The sequence below is a fragment of the Hippocampus comes genome, unplaced genomic scaffold (genome assembly GCF_001891065.2).
Source record: "Hippocampus comes isolate QL1 unplaced genomic scaffold, H_comes_QL1_v1.1 scaffold109, whole genome shotgun sequence".
Taxonomy (NCBI): domain Eukaryota; kingdom Metazoa; phylum Chordata; class Actinopteri; order Syngnathiformes; family Syngnathidae; genus Hippocampus; species Hippocampus comes.
In genome coordinates, this window is record NW_017805274.1 from 1067709 (window position 1) to 1084483 (window position 16775).

Consider the following 16775-nt stretch of genomic DNA (forward strand, 5'->3'; position numbering starts at 1 on the left):
AAAATAACAAGGCCAACAACCAAGTAGCCAAAAAAAAAAACAACTAATTATGTAGTCAGTAACAAATAATGTAGCTACTAGGTAATCAAAGATCTCAACAGTTAGCTGACAAACCAACTAGTGAACCAGGTAGCAATTTAAGGTTATCGCTCGCAAGGTAGCTAAAGTATGAACCAACAAACCTGCTTACCAACCTGCTTATTAATCATCCAAATACATAGTGAACCAACTAACCAACTAGCTATCTAACAGCAAATTAACTGTCTAAGTGGAGAACTCATGTACTAACTAACTAACTGAACAGCCAGGTGGGTATCAATCCATAATGGAACCTTGAGGTGTACATGCGACCTGGATAAAGATAAAAGCCACTCATTTGGTACAAAGTTGAATGCTTTCCAATACAAGATCTGAATTAAACTTTGTGGTTTTTCAAGGTTGACGAGAAGCTCCTCCCTGCTCTGGCGGCCACCGACGCCCTGGTCCTACCCGGTCCCGATCAGCCCGCCACTCCCGGCAGCACCAGCGCCCGTGATGACCTCAGCCTCCTGGCCCACATGACCAGCTGCAGCTCGGCCGGCGATCTCCCGGAGGACGGGCCCTTCAAGATCCAGAGCCCACTGGCCGACATCAGCTCCATCACAGAGGCCCGGAACCAGGCGGTGTCTCGGCCCGACTTCCCTGAAGCAGACGGAGCCGCAGGCACCGACGGCGAGGCGGCAGCTCTCAAGGCGGGAGCAGGGGGAGACACAGTCAGCGTCACGTCTGATACCGAGAGGTCTGATGACGGCAAAGAGAAGAAGATATCAACCACTGCAACCACCCAGGTGAGCACCAAAGTGCTAAGGTTTCAAGTTAGGGTTTGAAACCAGTTTTGGGGTTTCAAACCTGGGTTAGGCCCCCAAATTAGGGTTTCAAGGCAGTATTAAGGTATGAATTATGCTTTCAAGTGACCCGTGTTAACTCTTGATGTCAGGCTCTGCATGGTCGCAGCGCCTCCCAGCTGGAGCGAGACCTCCGCGTGGATCTGGGCTTCAGGGGGATGCCCATGACGGAGGAGCAGAGGCGCCAGTTCAGCCCTGGGCCACGCACAACCATGTTCCGCATCCCAGAGTTCAAGTGGTCGCCCATGCACCAGAGGCTGCTCACTGACCTTCTATTTGCCCTTGAGACCGATGTGCACGTGTGGAGAAGGTGAGGCACCTCCGGGGAAAAAACAAAACAGGAAGTCTGCCATTTTGGTTTCAAGTCATTTTGGCCAATGATGCTAATTAAATCGAATTCAATTTTGGTTTGGAGTGGCCATTTCAGACAAATTTTCTTCTTGCAGCCACTCCACCAAGTCGGTAATGGACTTTGTCAACAGCAACGAGAACATCATCTTCGTGCACAACACCATCCACCTCATATCCCAGATGGTGGACAATATCATCATCGCCTGCGGGGGCATCCTGCCGCTCTTATCCGCTGCCACGTCTCCCTCCGTAAGTGGCTCCACACTGTGGCGGGTGGAGGGACTGCTGCCGCTTCTAACTGCGACCGCGACACCTGACATGTTTTAAAAAAGTTAAGAAAAAAAATTGACAGTTAAAAATGAGTTGGGCCAATAGGCTAAGAATTTGATCTTGTCCATTTCAAAGGTTTTATGAATTTCCTTCCTTAAAGCTACAGGCACCCTTTTTCAACATCTTTCTGACTTAACCTACTTAATTTGTTGTTCATTTATTTAAATTCCTCTTTTCTTTTCCTCTCTGTGTGTTTTTTGTCGTCTTTTGATTGTTGTCGTGTGTTTTTGCATGTGCAGACTTCTAAGAGTAGTGCCAGCAGTGTAAGTTTGCTTCCTTCCTTCCCTCCTTACTTTTGACACTCTTTTCCTTCTTTTGAGGTCGGTGGGGTGCTCGCAAGCTATGTATTTTGCCAGTCCATTTTTTTGGGTTGATTTCCTCTGTGGAATACACTTTGTTGGACCTTCGGGGTCCCACTATTATCCTGTATTAGTTACTCCTATACTCCATTTGTATGGACCTTAAAGAGGAGGACGGGAACGGCTGTGAAGGGCGAGGAGGTGACCCCCGTCCCGGGGGGAGGATGCGAGGGGGGCGAGGTGGGTAAAATGTTGAAAAAAAAAAAAAGACTCCTGTACGACGTCGCCACCTGGAGAGCTCCCAGCACTAGTGTGTCCTCACCCACTTAAGCGTGTGTTTGTGTGTAAGTGTGCACTTTAACCACTTTTACTTGGACACGCGTGTGTGATTGACGGGTGAATTCTTGCACTGATAGCGCACACGTAATTTCACGTAAGACGCCGCCGGCATGAAGTGCATCTCCTAACCAGTTTCTTTTTGTAAATGATTCATTGTTTAAAAAAAAAAAAAGCAACAAAAAAAATTATTTTCAAAATATATCTTTTTTTTTTAAATGAGGCTGAACTATTGTATTTTTTTAAATAAACTTTTTAACTTAGAATTGTCAATAGAAGCAATTTTTACTTTTTGATTTAATGAAATAAATGTTTAATTGTTATTACTTTGAAAACAATAGCTACAGGATTAGCTATTATTTTTATGATTAAAATAAACTATTTTATATTTTATGGATGTATGGTTTAACTAAAATGCTAACTTATGAATTAATAATAATGATTTCAAATGTGACCCTTGAGCACAAACGTTTGCCCACTCCTGCTCTCAACAACGACCTCATCCTCACCATTTGCCCTTGTGCGTGTCCACACATTTAGACGGAGCTGGAGAACATCGAGGCGACGCAGGGCATGTCGTCGGAGACGGCCGTCACCTTCCTGTCGCGGCTGATGGCCATGGTGGACGTGCTGGTGTTCGCCAGCTCGCTCAACTTCAGCGAGATCGAGGCCGAGAAGAACATGTCCTCCGGCGGCCTCATGAGGCAGTGCCTCCGATTGGGTGAGGAGTCGTTTGCTTGACGCGTCATTCGAGTGCGGATCTTATGAATTGACTGCAAATTTTCCAAACATCCTGACATCACTTCGGACCGTCTCTCCATCAAATGTCACCCGTGTTGGCCATTTTGTGCTACTTACTTGTGTGTATGTCAGTTTGCTGCATGGCGGTGAGGAACTGTTTGGAGTGTCGTCAGAGGCAGCGGGATCGCAACTGCAAGTCCTCTTTAACCAGCAGCAAGTCGCACGACAGCCTGCACGCCACCGCCGCCGCCGCCAGCAAGGTGGCACTCTCGCTCTCTTTATTGCATACACACGCGCCCGCAAACTTTGAGAAGAAAGCCATGGAGGTCGACATTGTAGCCTCTCATCTTGTCATATGAGCGGGGAAATACAGTATATCATGAATAAATGAGGCAAATAAAATGGGGGAATGATCAAGTGAAAGAAGCAAAAGTAAAACAAATAATTACAGAGAATTAGAAATAAATACAAGTGGAAATATAAACAGAAAAAAAAAATATTCAACATAAATACAAAGGGATGAATTCATATTCAATTGTGCTTGTGCTCAGCAGGACCCGGACCGTCTCCTACAGGACGTGGACATCAACCGTCTGCGTGCGGTGGTTTTTAGAGACGTGGTAAGTGTGTTGCGTTTTGTTAAGCAGACCACATGTCACATTACGTAATTGCTTAACATGATGTATTCTTGTTTTGTTCCAGGAGGACAGTAAGCAGGCTCAGTTCCTGGCTCTGGCTGTGGTCTACTTCATCTCGGTGCTGATGGTGTCCAAGTACCGAGACATCCTGGAGCCTCAGCGGGAGATCAGCAGGTCCACCAGCCTGTCCGGACGCAGCATCCGACACGAGATCAACTCGCCCACCAGCACGGGTGACTTTATTTTTTCATGTTCAACTACCTTCTTTTTCAATTAAAAAAATAAATAAATAAATCCAGAGCCGCCTTGAGATACAATTTGAATTTGTCCCTTGAGTATTCTTGCACCACATCAACGGAAATGGCAAAATAATTACTTCTAAATAGAAATAATAGCACTTGATACTTTATAAACATACATAAACAACAAAATGGAATAGAATTCAAATAAATAGTTTTACCCTCACTTTTAGCTTCAATTAAATGCGCTGCTCTTCTTTGTTTGATGTTTAGTTTGACATTAAACTTCAACAGCGAGTGACAAAAAATAGTTTGAAGGATCTTTTTTGAAGGATAATCGTTCAACTGTCTGGAAAACTGCTGCGTGTTGGAAAGTGAGTCGAGTTCCCTGCCATCATACAGTGCTCTTATTGCAAATTTTGGCATGCAATTCAAAGTAAAAAAAAAAAAAATCGTCCGATTAACGTCTTATTTCTTGAAAAGCTCGAAGATATGGTCACTCTCAAGGCACCACTGTACTATCAAATGTCATATACACATTAAAAATATACATCTGGAGCCGTCAATGTTGCGTATCAGTCACAAAAGAAATTGGCTTTTCAGTAGCCTTCCACTGTAGTGACTGATGCACGATTTTGACAAATCTCCCCAAAAATATCGTGACTGTTATAATTATTTCTTCCTTGCGGCTTCAGAGCACCCATCCTCGGCCTTCTCCGACAAGCAGACGGCCACCCCCGCGGACGACTCCCCGCGCGCCGGCCTGCCCCACACGGACTCTGGCATCGGCGAGGAAGGCCACGTGGGCGGCTCCCTCAACGGCTCCGAGATGGGCCTGGGACTCGGTCTGGGCCTGGTGGGGCGGGAGACCGACAGGGACCGGGACATGGGCGGCGGCCAGGCCGACCTGCTGTGTAGTCTGTCGGACGTCAGGAGGTCGCAGGAGAGTCTTCTGGACTCCCCCCACAACCCCAACGCCGGACAGGCGCCCCCTTCGTCCATTTCCAGCATCAGCCAGACCAATAAAGGCATCAACGTCAAGGTGACAAACATCACTGGGAAAAGCCTGACGCTCAGAGCTAAGTGTTACAACGCATCATGTATTGATGCGCTAACCGAACCTACTTGCATGTTAGATATACAGTATATTAACTGTTAAGATACCCATAAAGGTCCCAAACGTGGCACTTGTTTACTTTCAATCTCCAGTTCTACAGCAGCCCTTTGAGGCAGGCTAACTTCACCCGTCTGAGGAAACTCACTCCATTCGCACTCGCATCGAAACATATCAGCTGTTCACATTTTTGCAACAAGTCCGAAATGTCACCGTCTTCTTGTTTACCTACTGTTTTGAGTTCTACTGCAGCCCGTTTAGGCAGCACCCCTGAATGACTTTCACCCGTTGCTTGGAGTTGTCGCAAGTTCCATTCTTAACAACACAGCATGTCTGTCTCCATTGCAGGAGATCCTGAAGAGCCTGGTGGCCGCTCCGTTGGACGGCGGCGATTCGGGCCAAGAGTCTGGCCCGACGCCATACCACCCTGATCCCGCCCTGAAGACCCACCCCATGCTGCCCATGCAGTTCCACTCCTTTGATAGGTTGGTTTCCTCCCTAGTCGGTCTAGCATCCGACAGCAAATCAATGCTCTTTCGGAACCGCCGCGTTCATCTCCTCATCAATAGTAACCATTCTGTCTGTCTCACAGGAGCGTCGTGGTTCCGGTGAAGAAGCCGCCACCCGGCAGCCTCTCCGTCAATACGGTGGGCACGCCCACCACCGGGGGCGCCGCCAGCGCCGGCAGCACGCCGAACATCTTCGCCGCCGCCACGGCGACGCCCAAGAGCATGATCAACACCACAGGTGACCGGGCATATCCAAATATATGCATACGCCCGTCTAAAAATGCGTTTGCGCTAAGAATCGGATAGATTGCGGGTGAGCGCGGCGGCTGACAGAATGCTAATGAGCAGATCCATCGGACACGGTGTTAGTCAGACGTGCGGTGGTGTGCATCCGAGGCGCGTAATCGAGCTCCCTCGCATGGATTTGTTTCTATTGATCGCCGCGCTGTCTGCACTAACCACGAAGGAAGCAAGCCACATTAAGAGGGAGAGCAGCAGCAAATTGGAATTCTATCAGCGTTCAATTTTTTGGTTTTTACATTACTTTCTGTTGTGAGTTATTTGAATTATTTGCTTCTTCTTATTAATTTTTTTATCGATTGATAATTTGTAGTGATGTAGTGACTTGGTTGTTTAGTTTCAATCAGCTGCAATTTTATTTTGTTAGTTGCGATTTCAAAAAATGAATTTACCCATGTACTGCAACTCACATTCACCACATTGTTACTTACGTATTCTTGTCTTTCCCCGGATGCGTCTGTCCATCTTGCCCAGGCGCCGCAGACTCTGCGTCGTCCTCATCGTCTTCGTCATCGTCGTTTGTGAATGGCGCCACCAGCAAGAATCTGCCCGCCGTCCAGACGGTGGCGCCCATGCCTGAAGACACCATGGAGAACATGAGGTCAGAAAGCACCGTCAACCCGTTCCTGTTTCCACTCCTTTCTTGCGCTTCCTCATATGGCTTCAGTTTGTTTTGTTTACTTCCTGCTTGACCTGCTCTCGCTTCTCTCATCGGTCCTCATTCTCCTCTTGCAAAAAGGACGCATGCAAATTTTAGACGAACGAACTCATGGAAACGTATACAGACAACAACGTTGTGTCATGTTTGCCCATTGGTTAACATTTTGTGATGTCACATGGTTGGCAATGAGTCAGCATTCTGTGATGTTTGCCTGTTGCGCACGTCCCTTAATCATGTGCGTGCGTGTATGCGTGTGTGTGTTTGTGTTGCAGTGCCTATTGTGAGGTGGCGCAGTGTGCGTTGCGCAGCGGTCAGACGCCCCCTGAGCTCAAGTCTTTTAGCTCTCTGGCAGGCTTCCAGGCAGCCCCTCGAGATGCAGGACAGTGTTTTAGGCAAGGAATACGCTCCGCCATGTGCCCTCACCCACACCCGTACCTCTACCATGCCCCATTAACCTTCACCACATGCATTCACACAAGCAAAAGTATAAATAATAACCCATTCAATCCAGGTACTGATACATTGCCATCAAGTTGTCTGAATCTAAAGTTAGCATCATTGCAGTTCCACCCCAGTCCAGCAGATAGCGGTAGTGTATATTACCAAGCAGAGGTACTCCAGGTGTTGTGCTTATTCAGGCCTACATTTGAGTCTTAAAACGGACAGATAGCCCAGGTGGAATTTTTAATAAACAATAATATAAAAATGAATAATATAAATAGAAAAATATTTTTTCATGGTTGTTTAAGGTATATGTGATATTGTTTTACAATTTTTGCAATTTTTACAATTTTTTTTTTTTTAATTTAATTGAACTAAATAATTTCTCAAAGTAAAAATAGAATTTAGTTTATATGTTTGGGTATTTTATTCACAGCCAATTAAAGAACAAAAAAACGATCCAGTTGATATATAAAATCAATTAAAATAAAATGGGAATTATGAAATAAAAAAGTCATTTGTTTTGAAAGCCGTGTCAGCCAGTGCGTGTGCGTCTTTCCTGCCTTTTGTTTTGCCTCATGCGCACCCCGCCTCGCATGCCCCCCCCCCCCACCCCCACCCGACTATGACATCACCAGGAGGCTAATGCTGATTCGCTGTGCCCCCCCTTACAGCATCACCACCAAGCTGGAACGAGCCCTGGAGAAGGTGGCGCCGCTTCTGAGGGAAATTTTCGTGGACTTTGCGCCCTTCCTGTCGCGCACGCTGCTGGGGAGTCATGGGCAGGAGCTGCTCATTGAAGGTACAGGTGCTGTACAACAAACCTTACTACTCTACACGTCTGCCCTCGCACGGCCACCGTCTCCACTCACAGTCTGAGTGAGTGAGTGAGTGAATGAGAGTGAGTGAGTGAATAATTGAATAGGTGAGTGAGTGGGTGGATAGATGAATGATTGGCTAGGTTAGTGAATGAGTGAGGGAGTGCATATTTGTGAGTGGGCAAATTGACAAATGACTGGAGAGGTGAACGAGTGAGTGTTGAGGCTATGAGTGAGTGAGTGGGTAGGTGAGTTTATGACTGGTGAACTCAGTGAGTGACTTTATAGGTTTGTGAATGGGTGTATGTCACTAAGGTGACGAATGAGTGTTTGAGTGACAGAATGAGTTTCGTTTCGTCTTCGAGCTGGCTGTTTCACTCATTCACCAAGCAGGTATAACGTCCTTTCTCGTAAAGTGTAGCTTCAGCTAATGCTATTCATATTATTATTATTGTTATTATTATTATTATTATTATTATTATTATTACCGTGACTTTAAAAGACATCTTTCACTCTTCCTAACGTTCACCTGCTTCTTGGCGTCCTGTTCTTGTCCTCCACTGTTCATGTCTTCTTCCTCTTCTCATCTTTTCTTCCTGGCTTCTTTCTTCCTCCCTCTCCTCTTCTGATCTTGTTTGTTTTGTCTTCTCTGTTGCATGCTTTTTATAAACTCTTCAATTTGGACAACTACAGATGATATTTTGGGCACTGCCTACAGAGAGCGTGCGTGTGCATGTGCGTGTGTGTGATCCGGAAGGCTTGTGACAAAGTGTCTCCACGCACTGCAGGTCTGGTGTGTATGAAGTCCAGCACGTCGGTGGTGGAGCTCGTCATGCTGCTCTGCTCTCAGGTCAGTTTTTTTAGGTGAACTCGGCTGCTCTCGGGTCAGTTCTTATATGAAGATAAGTCTGCTCTCAAATCAGTGTGAGAGGCCTTCGTGGTCATTGATCAGCCCTGCAGCATGTGTCTAAGCGGCGCATTGCAGGTGTAATACAATATGTATGTTCTCCAAGACAGTCTTGATGGGGCTACAGATGCAAAATTGCTTCTTCAACCATTAAGGTTTGTACCTAAAATAAAATGGAACAAAGAACTAAAAAAATGTAATGAAATAAATGGCTTGTCAATGCAAATTTCTTCCTATTTTTGTAGAGTTTTCACCAAGCATTTCAGGGAAAAAAAACCCAACAATATAATATTTTCAACAAAAAATAGTTTTTAAAACGGGCAAGCCATGAGGGGGTCACCATTTTTTGGAATCTGCAAAAATACTGCTTTTGCCTTGGAAAATATGGCTTGCACAGGGGAAGTGACTTTTTATCCAAAAATAATCACTTTTCATTCAAAAAAAAAAACTTTTTTTTAAAAATCAAATCAAATAAAAATGTGCCGTTTTTCATCCAACCAAATATAACCTTTTACTTTCATTTTTATTTGTAACATAAATAGAATTTTAAAATGGCCCTGAACCATGTGACTTCTCTCAGCCAATCAGCAAAAGAATAGCAATATGACTGAAACCAGCTTGATTTCATATGACTCAATTGAATGCAATTGCAATCATTTGAAATCGCCAAATTCTCGATGACAATGTACTATCTCAAAAATGTTATGAAATGAAATATGGCGATCAAACACAACACCGAGAATGACTAACTATGTATTGTGACGGGAAACAACAATGATGCTAATACCGGTAATTTATTCATTTGAAAAGGAACTTACTTACCCCCCATGCTGGTTTTGCTCTTTTTCTTCTGAAAATGCCACTTCAGCTTTCCACCTACTGACTTCTTCCATGTTCTTGTCTGGAGCTCCATCCCGATGTGATCTACCAGGGTCCATCGGTTTCTGCCTTTCACCTTGCTCCTCCTCATTTCTTTCTCCTCCTCCTCCTCCTCCTCATCCCCACTCGTGTAGTGTTACCCGGGCAGGCTCCGGCCTTCCCGCCATTAGAGGCCCAGGAGAGGAAACCCGATCCCAAATATCGATCACGTAAAGTGAGATGCTCTCCCTCGCGTGTCCTTGGAGACCCTAAAAAGCTCCATTGGCACAGAGCTAATGTGCAGCACTCATAGCAGCTTTTAGCAACTTCCTGCCCTGCACGGTGACGGCCAAAAAGCAGCCCTCGTTCATTGTCTTCCTCTTTGACATTAAAAAAAAAAGATGCAAATGTATGTTTATTGCATTTTAGGAATGGCAAAATTCCATCCAGAAGAACGCAGGACTGGCTTTCATTGAGCTTATCAATGAAGGAAGGTAAATTCAGTACATTTTGTAAATTACATTTTTGTTTGTTTTTTTCTTAACTGCAATACAGGCTTCTCAATAAGTGGGAAGTCCCGATCTGTCAGCTTGAGGCGTGTGTCCTTGCAGCCTTTAACAGTGTGCCTGTGTGTTGTCAGACTTCTATGTCACGCCATGAAGGATCACATCGTGCGCGTGGCCAACGAGGCCGAGTTCATCTTGAACCGCCAGCGAGCAGAAGACGTGCACAAGCACGCTGAGTTTGAGGTACGCGCGCCGCCGCCCTCTGGCTCTAAGTATTTACCGTAGATGTTTATGATACACATTTTCAAATATGTTTGGGGGTTAGGGTTAGGGTCTGACAAAATCCAGAATTCTATCTTGAAAAATATGGCTTTTCCTTGAAATATAAACTTTTTCTGGAAAGAAAATAATACTGATATTGAAAATATTCCTTTTCATCTCACAAATGATTTTCTTCTTGAAACAAAGCGAGTTTGAATCTCGCACAATTTGACTTTTCTGTCAATAGATAAGTCATTTCATCTTGAATAATCGAACATTTTCTCCTTCCGCAAACGTTTCCATGAAATGTCTTTGCAGTCGAACTGTGCCCAGTACGCCGCCGACCGTCGCGAGGAGGAGAAGATGTGCGACCACCTGATCAGCGCCGCCAAACACCGAGACCACGTGACCGCCAACCAGCTGAAGCAGAAGATCCTCAACATCCTGACCAATAAGCACGGAGCGTGGGGCACCATGTCGCAGAGGTCAGTCGTTAGGCAAACCTCGCGCTGCACTGGCACTGGTGAAGCAGCATGTGACTCATTAGCCAAGTTATTTTTTTTTATTTATTTATTTTTTTTACACGCTGTTCTTTGTCATGATTAGAGTGAGTGTAGACAAATGTGACCTTTATCTCCAAATGTCACGTCTTTTCAGTCCATTTTTACCGCAGGTTCAAAATCTTGTTATTGTTTTTTAGCCAATTGCACGACTTCTGGCGTCTGGACTATTGGGAGGATGACTTGCGCAGGAGGCGGAGATTTGTGAGAAACGCCTTCGGTTCCACGCATGCCGACGTGGCGCTCAAATGTCTCGATGACTACGGTCAGTTTCAGAGGTCTTGTTACTTGGCAACGTTTAAAGCCCCCAGGGTCAAATTTTAAGGGCGCGACAATGTCAAGCACCCCCCCCCCCCAAAAAAAAAATGTTACCCCTCAATTTTCAGCCAATCGTCTCCAAACTCTGTTGGAGAGGTTACATAGCTGATTGGTTTTGTTCTCCTATAATTTGATCCAAAAACCCATTTGGAACAAACCACCTCAAGTCATGACTCAAACTCGACATCTTAATGATGGCTCTCCAGATCTCGAGTTATTTTTTTCAATAAAACCTTCAAATGATGACATCCAAATGAAGTCTTTCCAGCTCAAAAAGGTGACTCATAATTGCGCCCAAAAAATCAATTGTCAACAAACTGCATTGAGTCATATCTCAACATAAGGGTCTTAATAAGGGCTTCCCGCATTTGTTATTATTGTGTCAATATGTCCTTATAAAATGACATCATATCCCCAAAATGTATCGCTAAGATGAAAAATGGAACTCATAATGTCAGAAATCTATTTTCAGTAAAACACACACCTCAAATTAGAGGTCTTGGAGAGAGTGTGTCAGATCTGTAATTATTTTGTCTATAGCTCTTCATATAACGATACAATCACAAAAAAAAAAACAAGTTCAAAAGTGTCACCAATCTCCACAATTATGAAGGTCAAAGCAGCCCCGATGTTTGTCTCTCTTACTGTTCGTACAAGCGCCTCACGCGTCACTTCTTCTCGAAAACAGGCACGGAGGAAGAGGAGGAAGGCGTCAAGTCCAAGAAGACCTTCCGCAGCCAATCGGTGGTGGCGCAGAACCCGGAGGCCGAGTTGATGCTGGAGGGTGACGACGACGCTGTCAGCCTACTGCAGGAGAAAGAGATCGACAACCTGGCAGGTAAGGCGCACGCAGTCGCCGCGAGCGCTCGCCGGCTCTCGGCGCCCCCTGGTGACTGGACCGTCTTTTATTTCTAGTGCCTTTCCGACCCCGACTTTTTACTTCCAGAGGCAAGTTGGGCTGGTTTCAAGTGTTAGCCGACTAACCGCAGAACAGATGATGATTATTAACGCAATCATTTTTTCGATCGATTAATCACACAAATTACAACGTTTTGATTGAAGTTGGTTGCAGAATTTTTTTAAATCGCAAAAATGATTAAAAAAAAAAAAAAGACACCCGAACTAACAACTTTGTTTTTCCACTGAGATGTACAGACATCACAAAACAAACATCAGCGATACTAATCAACCCCGACCCGGCAACTTGAACTTGACTTTGACTTCAAGGTAAGTTTTGCGACGTCGCCCCACTTGCAGGCCCAGTGGTGCTGAGCACGCCGGCCCAGCTGGTGGCGCCGGTGGTGGTGGCCCGCGGAACGCTTTCCATCACCACCACGGAGATCTACTTCGAGGTGGACGAGGACGACCCCGCCTTCAAGAAGGCTGACGCGAAGGTGAGGATGCGCAAACGCAAGCTGCGTGGCCCGGACAGACCTGGCTGGCATCCTTGTCATGTTTTTGTCGTCACGTTCTCATTGCGTGCACAGGTGCTGGCCTACTCGGAGGGTCTGCACGGCAAGTGGATGTTCAGCGAGATCCGAGCCGTGTTTTCCCGACGCTACTTGCTGCACAACACGGGTCTGGAGGTCTTCATGGCCAACAGAAGTAAGATTGTAGTTTAAAACGCCCAATTTAGGCCACACAAAATTCCCCATGCTGTAAACGGCAAACACGAAGTCAGCCATTTTGGTTTCAAGGTTTTCATTTTAGTGGCATTTTGGCCAAGTTTGAGTCACCATTCATTTAGAAAATTCAGCCCCCAAAGCCAGCTTCGTTTCGCAATGTGAAATTTGGGAGGCATGTCAATTTTGAGCAAATTGGCAAAAAAGTCTCAAGGAGCCTACCCGGAAAGACTTAGTAAGCCTGCCATTTTGGTTAAACGTGGTCATTTTAGGGTCAGTTTGGGCATTTTGCATTAGGATGGTTTCATTCATCAATATTTGAAGTCTTAGCAACATGAGATTTGTTCAGCATGTCTATAATAAGTAGACCCACAAAAAGCCATAACTGGGAAGACACAGGAAGTCGGCCATGTTGTCTTGAATCTGACTTTTTAGGCTCAATTTCGCAAGTTTGACTTGCCAAGATTTTTGAAAATTTAGCCTCCGAATCCAGTTTCATTTCGGTGCACCAAATTTGGTCGACAAGTCTATCATGAGTAGAACCACAAAAAATTCATTCAAGTAGCCATGCTGTAAACAGCACACAGGAAGTCAACCGTTTTGGTGTTCAGGGTACATTTGTCTGTTAAAAAATATATCATCTTTATGATGAGTAATGATCGTCCTCTTCCTCGTCAGCATCGGTGATGTTCAACTTTCCCGACCAGGCCACAGTCAAGCGGGTAGTCTACAGCCTCCCCCGGGTGGGCGTCGGAACTAGTTACGGTCTGCCTCAAGCCAGGTAGGTGCGGGCTGCTAATGGGCGACCTTATCTTGTTGTCTTTCACCACAGACCTGTGTTTGTCATGTTCGTGTGTAGGCGGATCTCGTTGGCCACGCCGCGTCAGCTCTTCAAGTCGTCCAACATGACGCAGCGTTGGCAGCGCAGGGAGATCTCCAACTTTGAGTACCTCATGTTCCTCAACACCATTGCAGGTTAGCACAACAAGCTAGCATACCTTTTTTTTTTTTGTTTGTTTGTTTCATACACCTGTAAGACAGTTTGGAGTATTCAAAGAAACCAGAAACTCATTATTTATAAACAAAGATTATTTTGAATCTTCAAACCTAGCAAACATTTTTTCTGTAAAGTTCAAGTCTCGAATGCAGCTAGCATGCACGCTTTCCTAAAAGGCCTTGAATAAACTTTGCATACTTGTTTTTGGACGAGGCAGACAATTTCAAAGAATTACCCTCTTACATTACGTAATCCTTCACTGTGCCGTTGAAAGCTCGCTAATGAGGCGCACTCTAACGAGCCGCGCGTGATGCTGGCATCCACAGGGAGGACGTACAACGACCTGAACCAGTACCCCGTCTTCCCCTGGGTGCTGACCAATTACGACTCCGAGGAGCTGGATCTCACGTTGCCCGGCAACTTCCGAGACCTTTCCAAGGTTAGAGTGCTCTTCCGCTTCCACGCCCCGTTATGTCACAGCAACTCGTTAGCTGCCAAAAGTCAAAAGTGCTGCCGGCGGCGTAGAGACAGAAGAAATTCTGAAGCGATGCTCAAAAATGCATTGGTGGGGCACCCCCTACTGGCAAAAATCCATAGTACAGTTTTGTTTTGTTTTTTGTTTGTTTGTTTTTTTTTTTTTTTTTAAATGACACTCTCTGGTTTTCTTTCTTTAGCCCATCGGTGCTCTGAACCCCAAGCGGGCCGCGTTCTACGCCGAGCGCTACGAGACGTGGGACGACGACAGCTCGCCCCCTGACCACTACGCCACCCTCTACTCCACGGCGCACTCAACCCTCATGTGGATGCTCAGAATAGTGAGTCACAGTCTTGGCGGCCATGGCTGCAGTTTGCTCAGAGGAAATCCACGCATTTCTCTCTCAAACTTGACACGAGATTGATTTGACAGCCAGCATGTGGACCAGGGCTTGTCCAATTCAGAGGACAATTATAAACTTTAAAATGTGACTTTGACGTGCGTTTCTGTCCACAGGAGCCGTTCACCACCTTCTTCATCAACGCCAACGACGGCAAGTTCGACCACGCCGACCGAACCTTCTCGGGCATCGGCCGTTCGTGGAGGAACTGTCAGAGGGACACAGCGGACGTGACCGTAAGGCGGCCCGTCGAGGCGTCCGGTTCCTTAGGTGGGTACCCCCTCTGACGGCACTGTGGTGGTCCCGCAGGAGCTGATACCCGAGTTCTACTACCTGCCCGAGATGTTCGTCAACAGCAACGAGTACGAGCTTGGCGTGCGCGACGACGGGCTGCCCGTCTGCGACGTGGAGTTGCCCGTCTGGGCCAAGAAGCCCGAAGATTTTGTGCGCATCAACCGCATGGTGAGACCGCTTTTCTCGTAGCATAGCGCATCTTGCAGCGGCGTGGTCCCAAAATAGTTCCTTCCCGCTTGCCCGTTTAGGCGCTGGAGAGTGAGTTCGTGTCGTGCCAGCTCCACCAATGGATCGACCTGATCTTCGGATACAAGCAGCGGGGCCCCGAGGCCGTGCGGGCGCTCAACGTCTTCAACTTCCTGTCCTACGAGGGGGCCGTCAACCTGGACAACCTGGACGCAGTGCAACGGGAGGTCGGCAATCAGTGGCCGCAACCCGTTCGGGCTCTATGGTGCTCTAGGCTGACCCTTCTGTGTCCGTGCAGGTGATGGAGGCGCAGATTCAGGCGTGCGGGCAGATCCCGTCGCAGCTGTTGATTGAGCCACACCCACCTCGATCCTCTGCCATGCACCTGGTGAGACTCAGCGACCATTTATACACACACACACGCACACATGCCGTTTAGCCTCTACTCTTCCTCCATGTCGACCCGATCCCTTGCTCCTTGGTGTGAACCTGCTGTGACCCTCATCTCCCACTAATCTTGCCTTTTTCCCCGCCCTCCCCCTCCTCCTCTCCCCCCCTTTCCCACCTGGGTCTGTCCCTTCCTCCATTTCCGTCCCCCTCATCCTCCTCTTCCTCTTCCTGGCTCTCTCTGTCTGTCTCACCAGTGTTTCCTTCCTCAGAGTCCTCTGATGTTTAAGGATCAGATGCAGCAGGACGTGATCATGGTGCTCAAGTTCCCGTCCAACTCTCCCGTCACCCACGTGGCCGCCAACACGCTGCCTCACCTCAGCATCCCCGCCGCCGTCACGGTCACGTGCAGCCGCCTCTTTGCCGTCAACCGCTGGCACAACACCGTCGGTCAGTCAGTCTGTCCGCACCAGATTTACTGAGCCGCTTACGTGCAGTGGGTCGTTCGGGAGGAGACGTTCTTGAATTGTGTAGTTCATTTTAGGATGAGCCAAATTTTGTTCGGGTATCAAATTGGAGCCTACAAGGTAGGCTGGATGAGCTAAATATTCTAAATATTGGTCTCGAAATGAGCTGGGTTGTTCCGGATGAGCTGCTTGGTGTTGTTGAATGAAATTGTATCATTCTAGATGACCGGAATATCGTTGAAGAGAAGCCGATTGCCAAATAACTTACCAAATGGTTTAAATGTGTTTTGTTGGACCGTCTCCAGGCCTGCGAGGCGCGCCGGGATATTCCCTGGAACAGGCGCACCACCTTCCCATCGAGATGGACCCTCTCATAGGTCAGTCAGCCCGCTTCTCGTATTCAGCCCATCAAAAGAGAGCCTCCCTTCAAAGGGGGCAGTGATGTCATGAAAGTGTCCGTGCGGTTCCGTCCAGCCAACAACTCCGGCACCAACAAGCGTCAGATCACAGACCTGGTGGACCAGAGCATCCAGATCAACACGCACTGCTTCGTGGTGACGGCCGACAACCGTTACATCCTGGTGTGCGGCTTCTGGGACAAGAGTTTCCGCGTCTACTCCACCGAGACCGGTACGACCCATCGGACGCGTTCGGTTCCGAACCGCCTTTTGAAACCCTTCACGCTCCCCCTAAAGGGAAACTGACTCAGATCGTGTTTGGCCACTGGGACGTTGTGACGTGTCTGGCCCGGTCCGAGTCCTACATCGGGGGAGACTGTTACATCGTGTCGGGTTCCCGGGACGCCACTCTTCTTCTGTGGTACTGGAGCGGGCGGCACCACATTATCGGGGACAACCCCAACAACAGTAAGTGCCG

At 47.1% G+C, this 16775-nt stretch overlaps 1 protein-coding gene across 9 annotated transcripts in view; it reads left to right on the top strand.

The window, feature by feature from the left end:
- nbeaa (neurobeachin a) overlaps positions 1-16775 on the top strand; it is a 49729-nt gene that overhangs the window by 30379 nt on the left and 2575 nt on the right. Inside the window, exons 25-58 of one of the 9 annotated variants that reach the window (XM_019869511.1) lie at positions 1331-1484; positions 1805-1828; positions 2033-2104; positions 2741-2921; positions 3074-3201; positions 3493-3561; positions 3644-3812; positions 4514-4860; positions 5281-5417; positions 5525-5679; positions 6216-6342; positions 6675-6794; positions 7518-7651; positions 8450-8511; positions 9856-9920; positions 10067-10175; positions 10512-10678; positions 10894-11018; positions 11760-11909; positions 11987-12019; positions 12329-12465; positions 12559-12676; positions 13372-13474; positions 13553-13668; positions 14017-14129; positions 14365-14505; positions 14682-14801; positions 14875-15027; positions 15108-15272; positions 15344-15433; positions 15690-15882; positions 16205-16276; positions 16374-16529; positions 16595-16765. In XM_019869511.1, the coding sequence (XP_019725070.1) occupies positions 1331-1484; positions 1805-1828; positions 2033-2104; positions 2741-2921; positions 3074-3201; positions 3493-3561; positions 3644-3812; positions 4514-4860; positions 5281-5417; positions 5525-5679; positions 6216-6342; positions 6675-6794; positions 7518-7651; positions 8450-8511; positions 9856-9920; positions 10067-10175; positions 10512-10678; positions 10894-11018; positions 11760-11909; positions 11987-12019; positions 12329-12465; positions 12559-12676; positions 13372-13474; positions 13553-13668; positions 14017-14129; positions 14365-14505; positions 14682-14801; positions 14875-15027; positions 15108-15272; positions 15344-15433; positions 15690-15882; positions 16205-16276; positions 16374-16529; positions 16595-16765 (4376 nt within the window). Of the gene's footprint in view, positions 1-415; positions 828-976; positions 1195-1330; positions 1485-1804; positions 1829-2032; positions 2105-2740; positions 2922-3073; positions 3202-3492; positions 3562-3643; positions 3813-4513; positions 4861-5280; positions 5418-5524; positions 5680-6215; positions 6343-6674; positions 6795-7517; positions 7652-8449; positions 8512-9855; positions 9921-10066; positions 10176-10511; positions 10679-10893; positions 11019-11759; positions 11910-11986; positions 12020-12328; positions 12466-12558; positions 12677-13371; positions 13475-13552; positions 13669-14016; positions 14130-14364; positions 14506-14681; positions 14802-14874; positions 15028-15107; positions 15273-15343; positions 15434-15689; positions 15883-16204; positions 16277-16373; positions 16530-16594; positions 16766-16775 lie in introns of those variants that run through there. The other 8 variants (XM_019869508.1, XM_019869510.1, XM_019869501.1 and 5 more) reach the window with 8 other exon arrangements.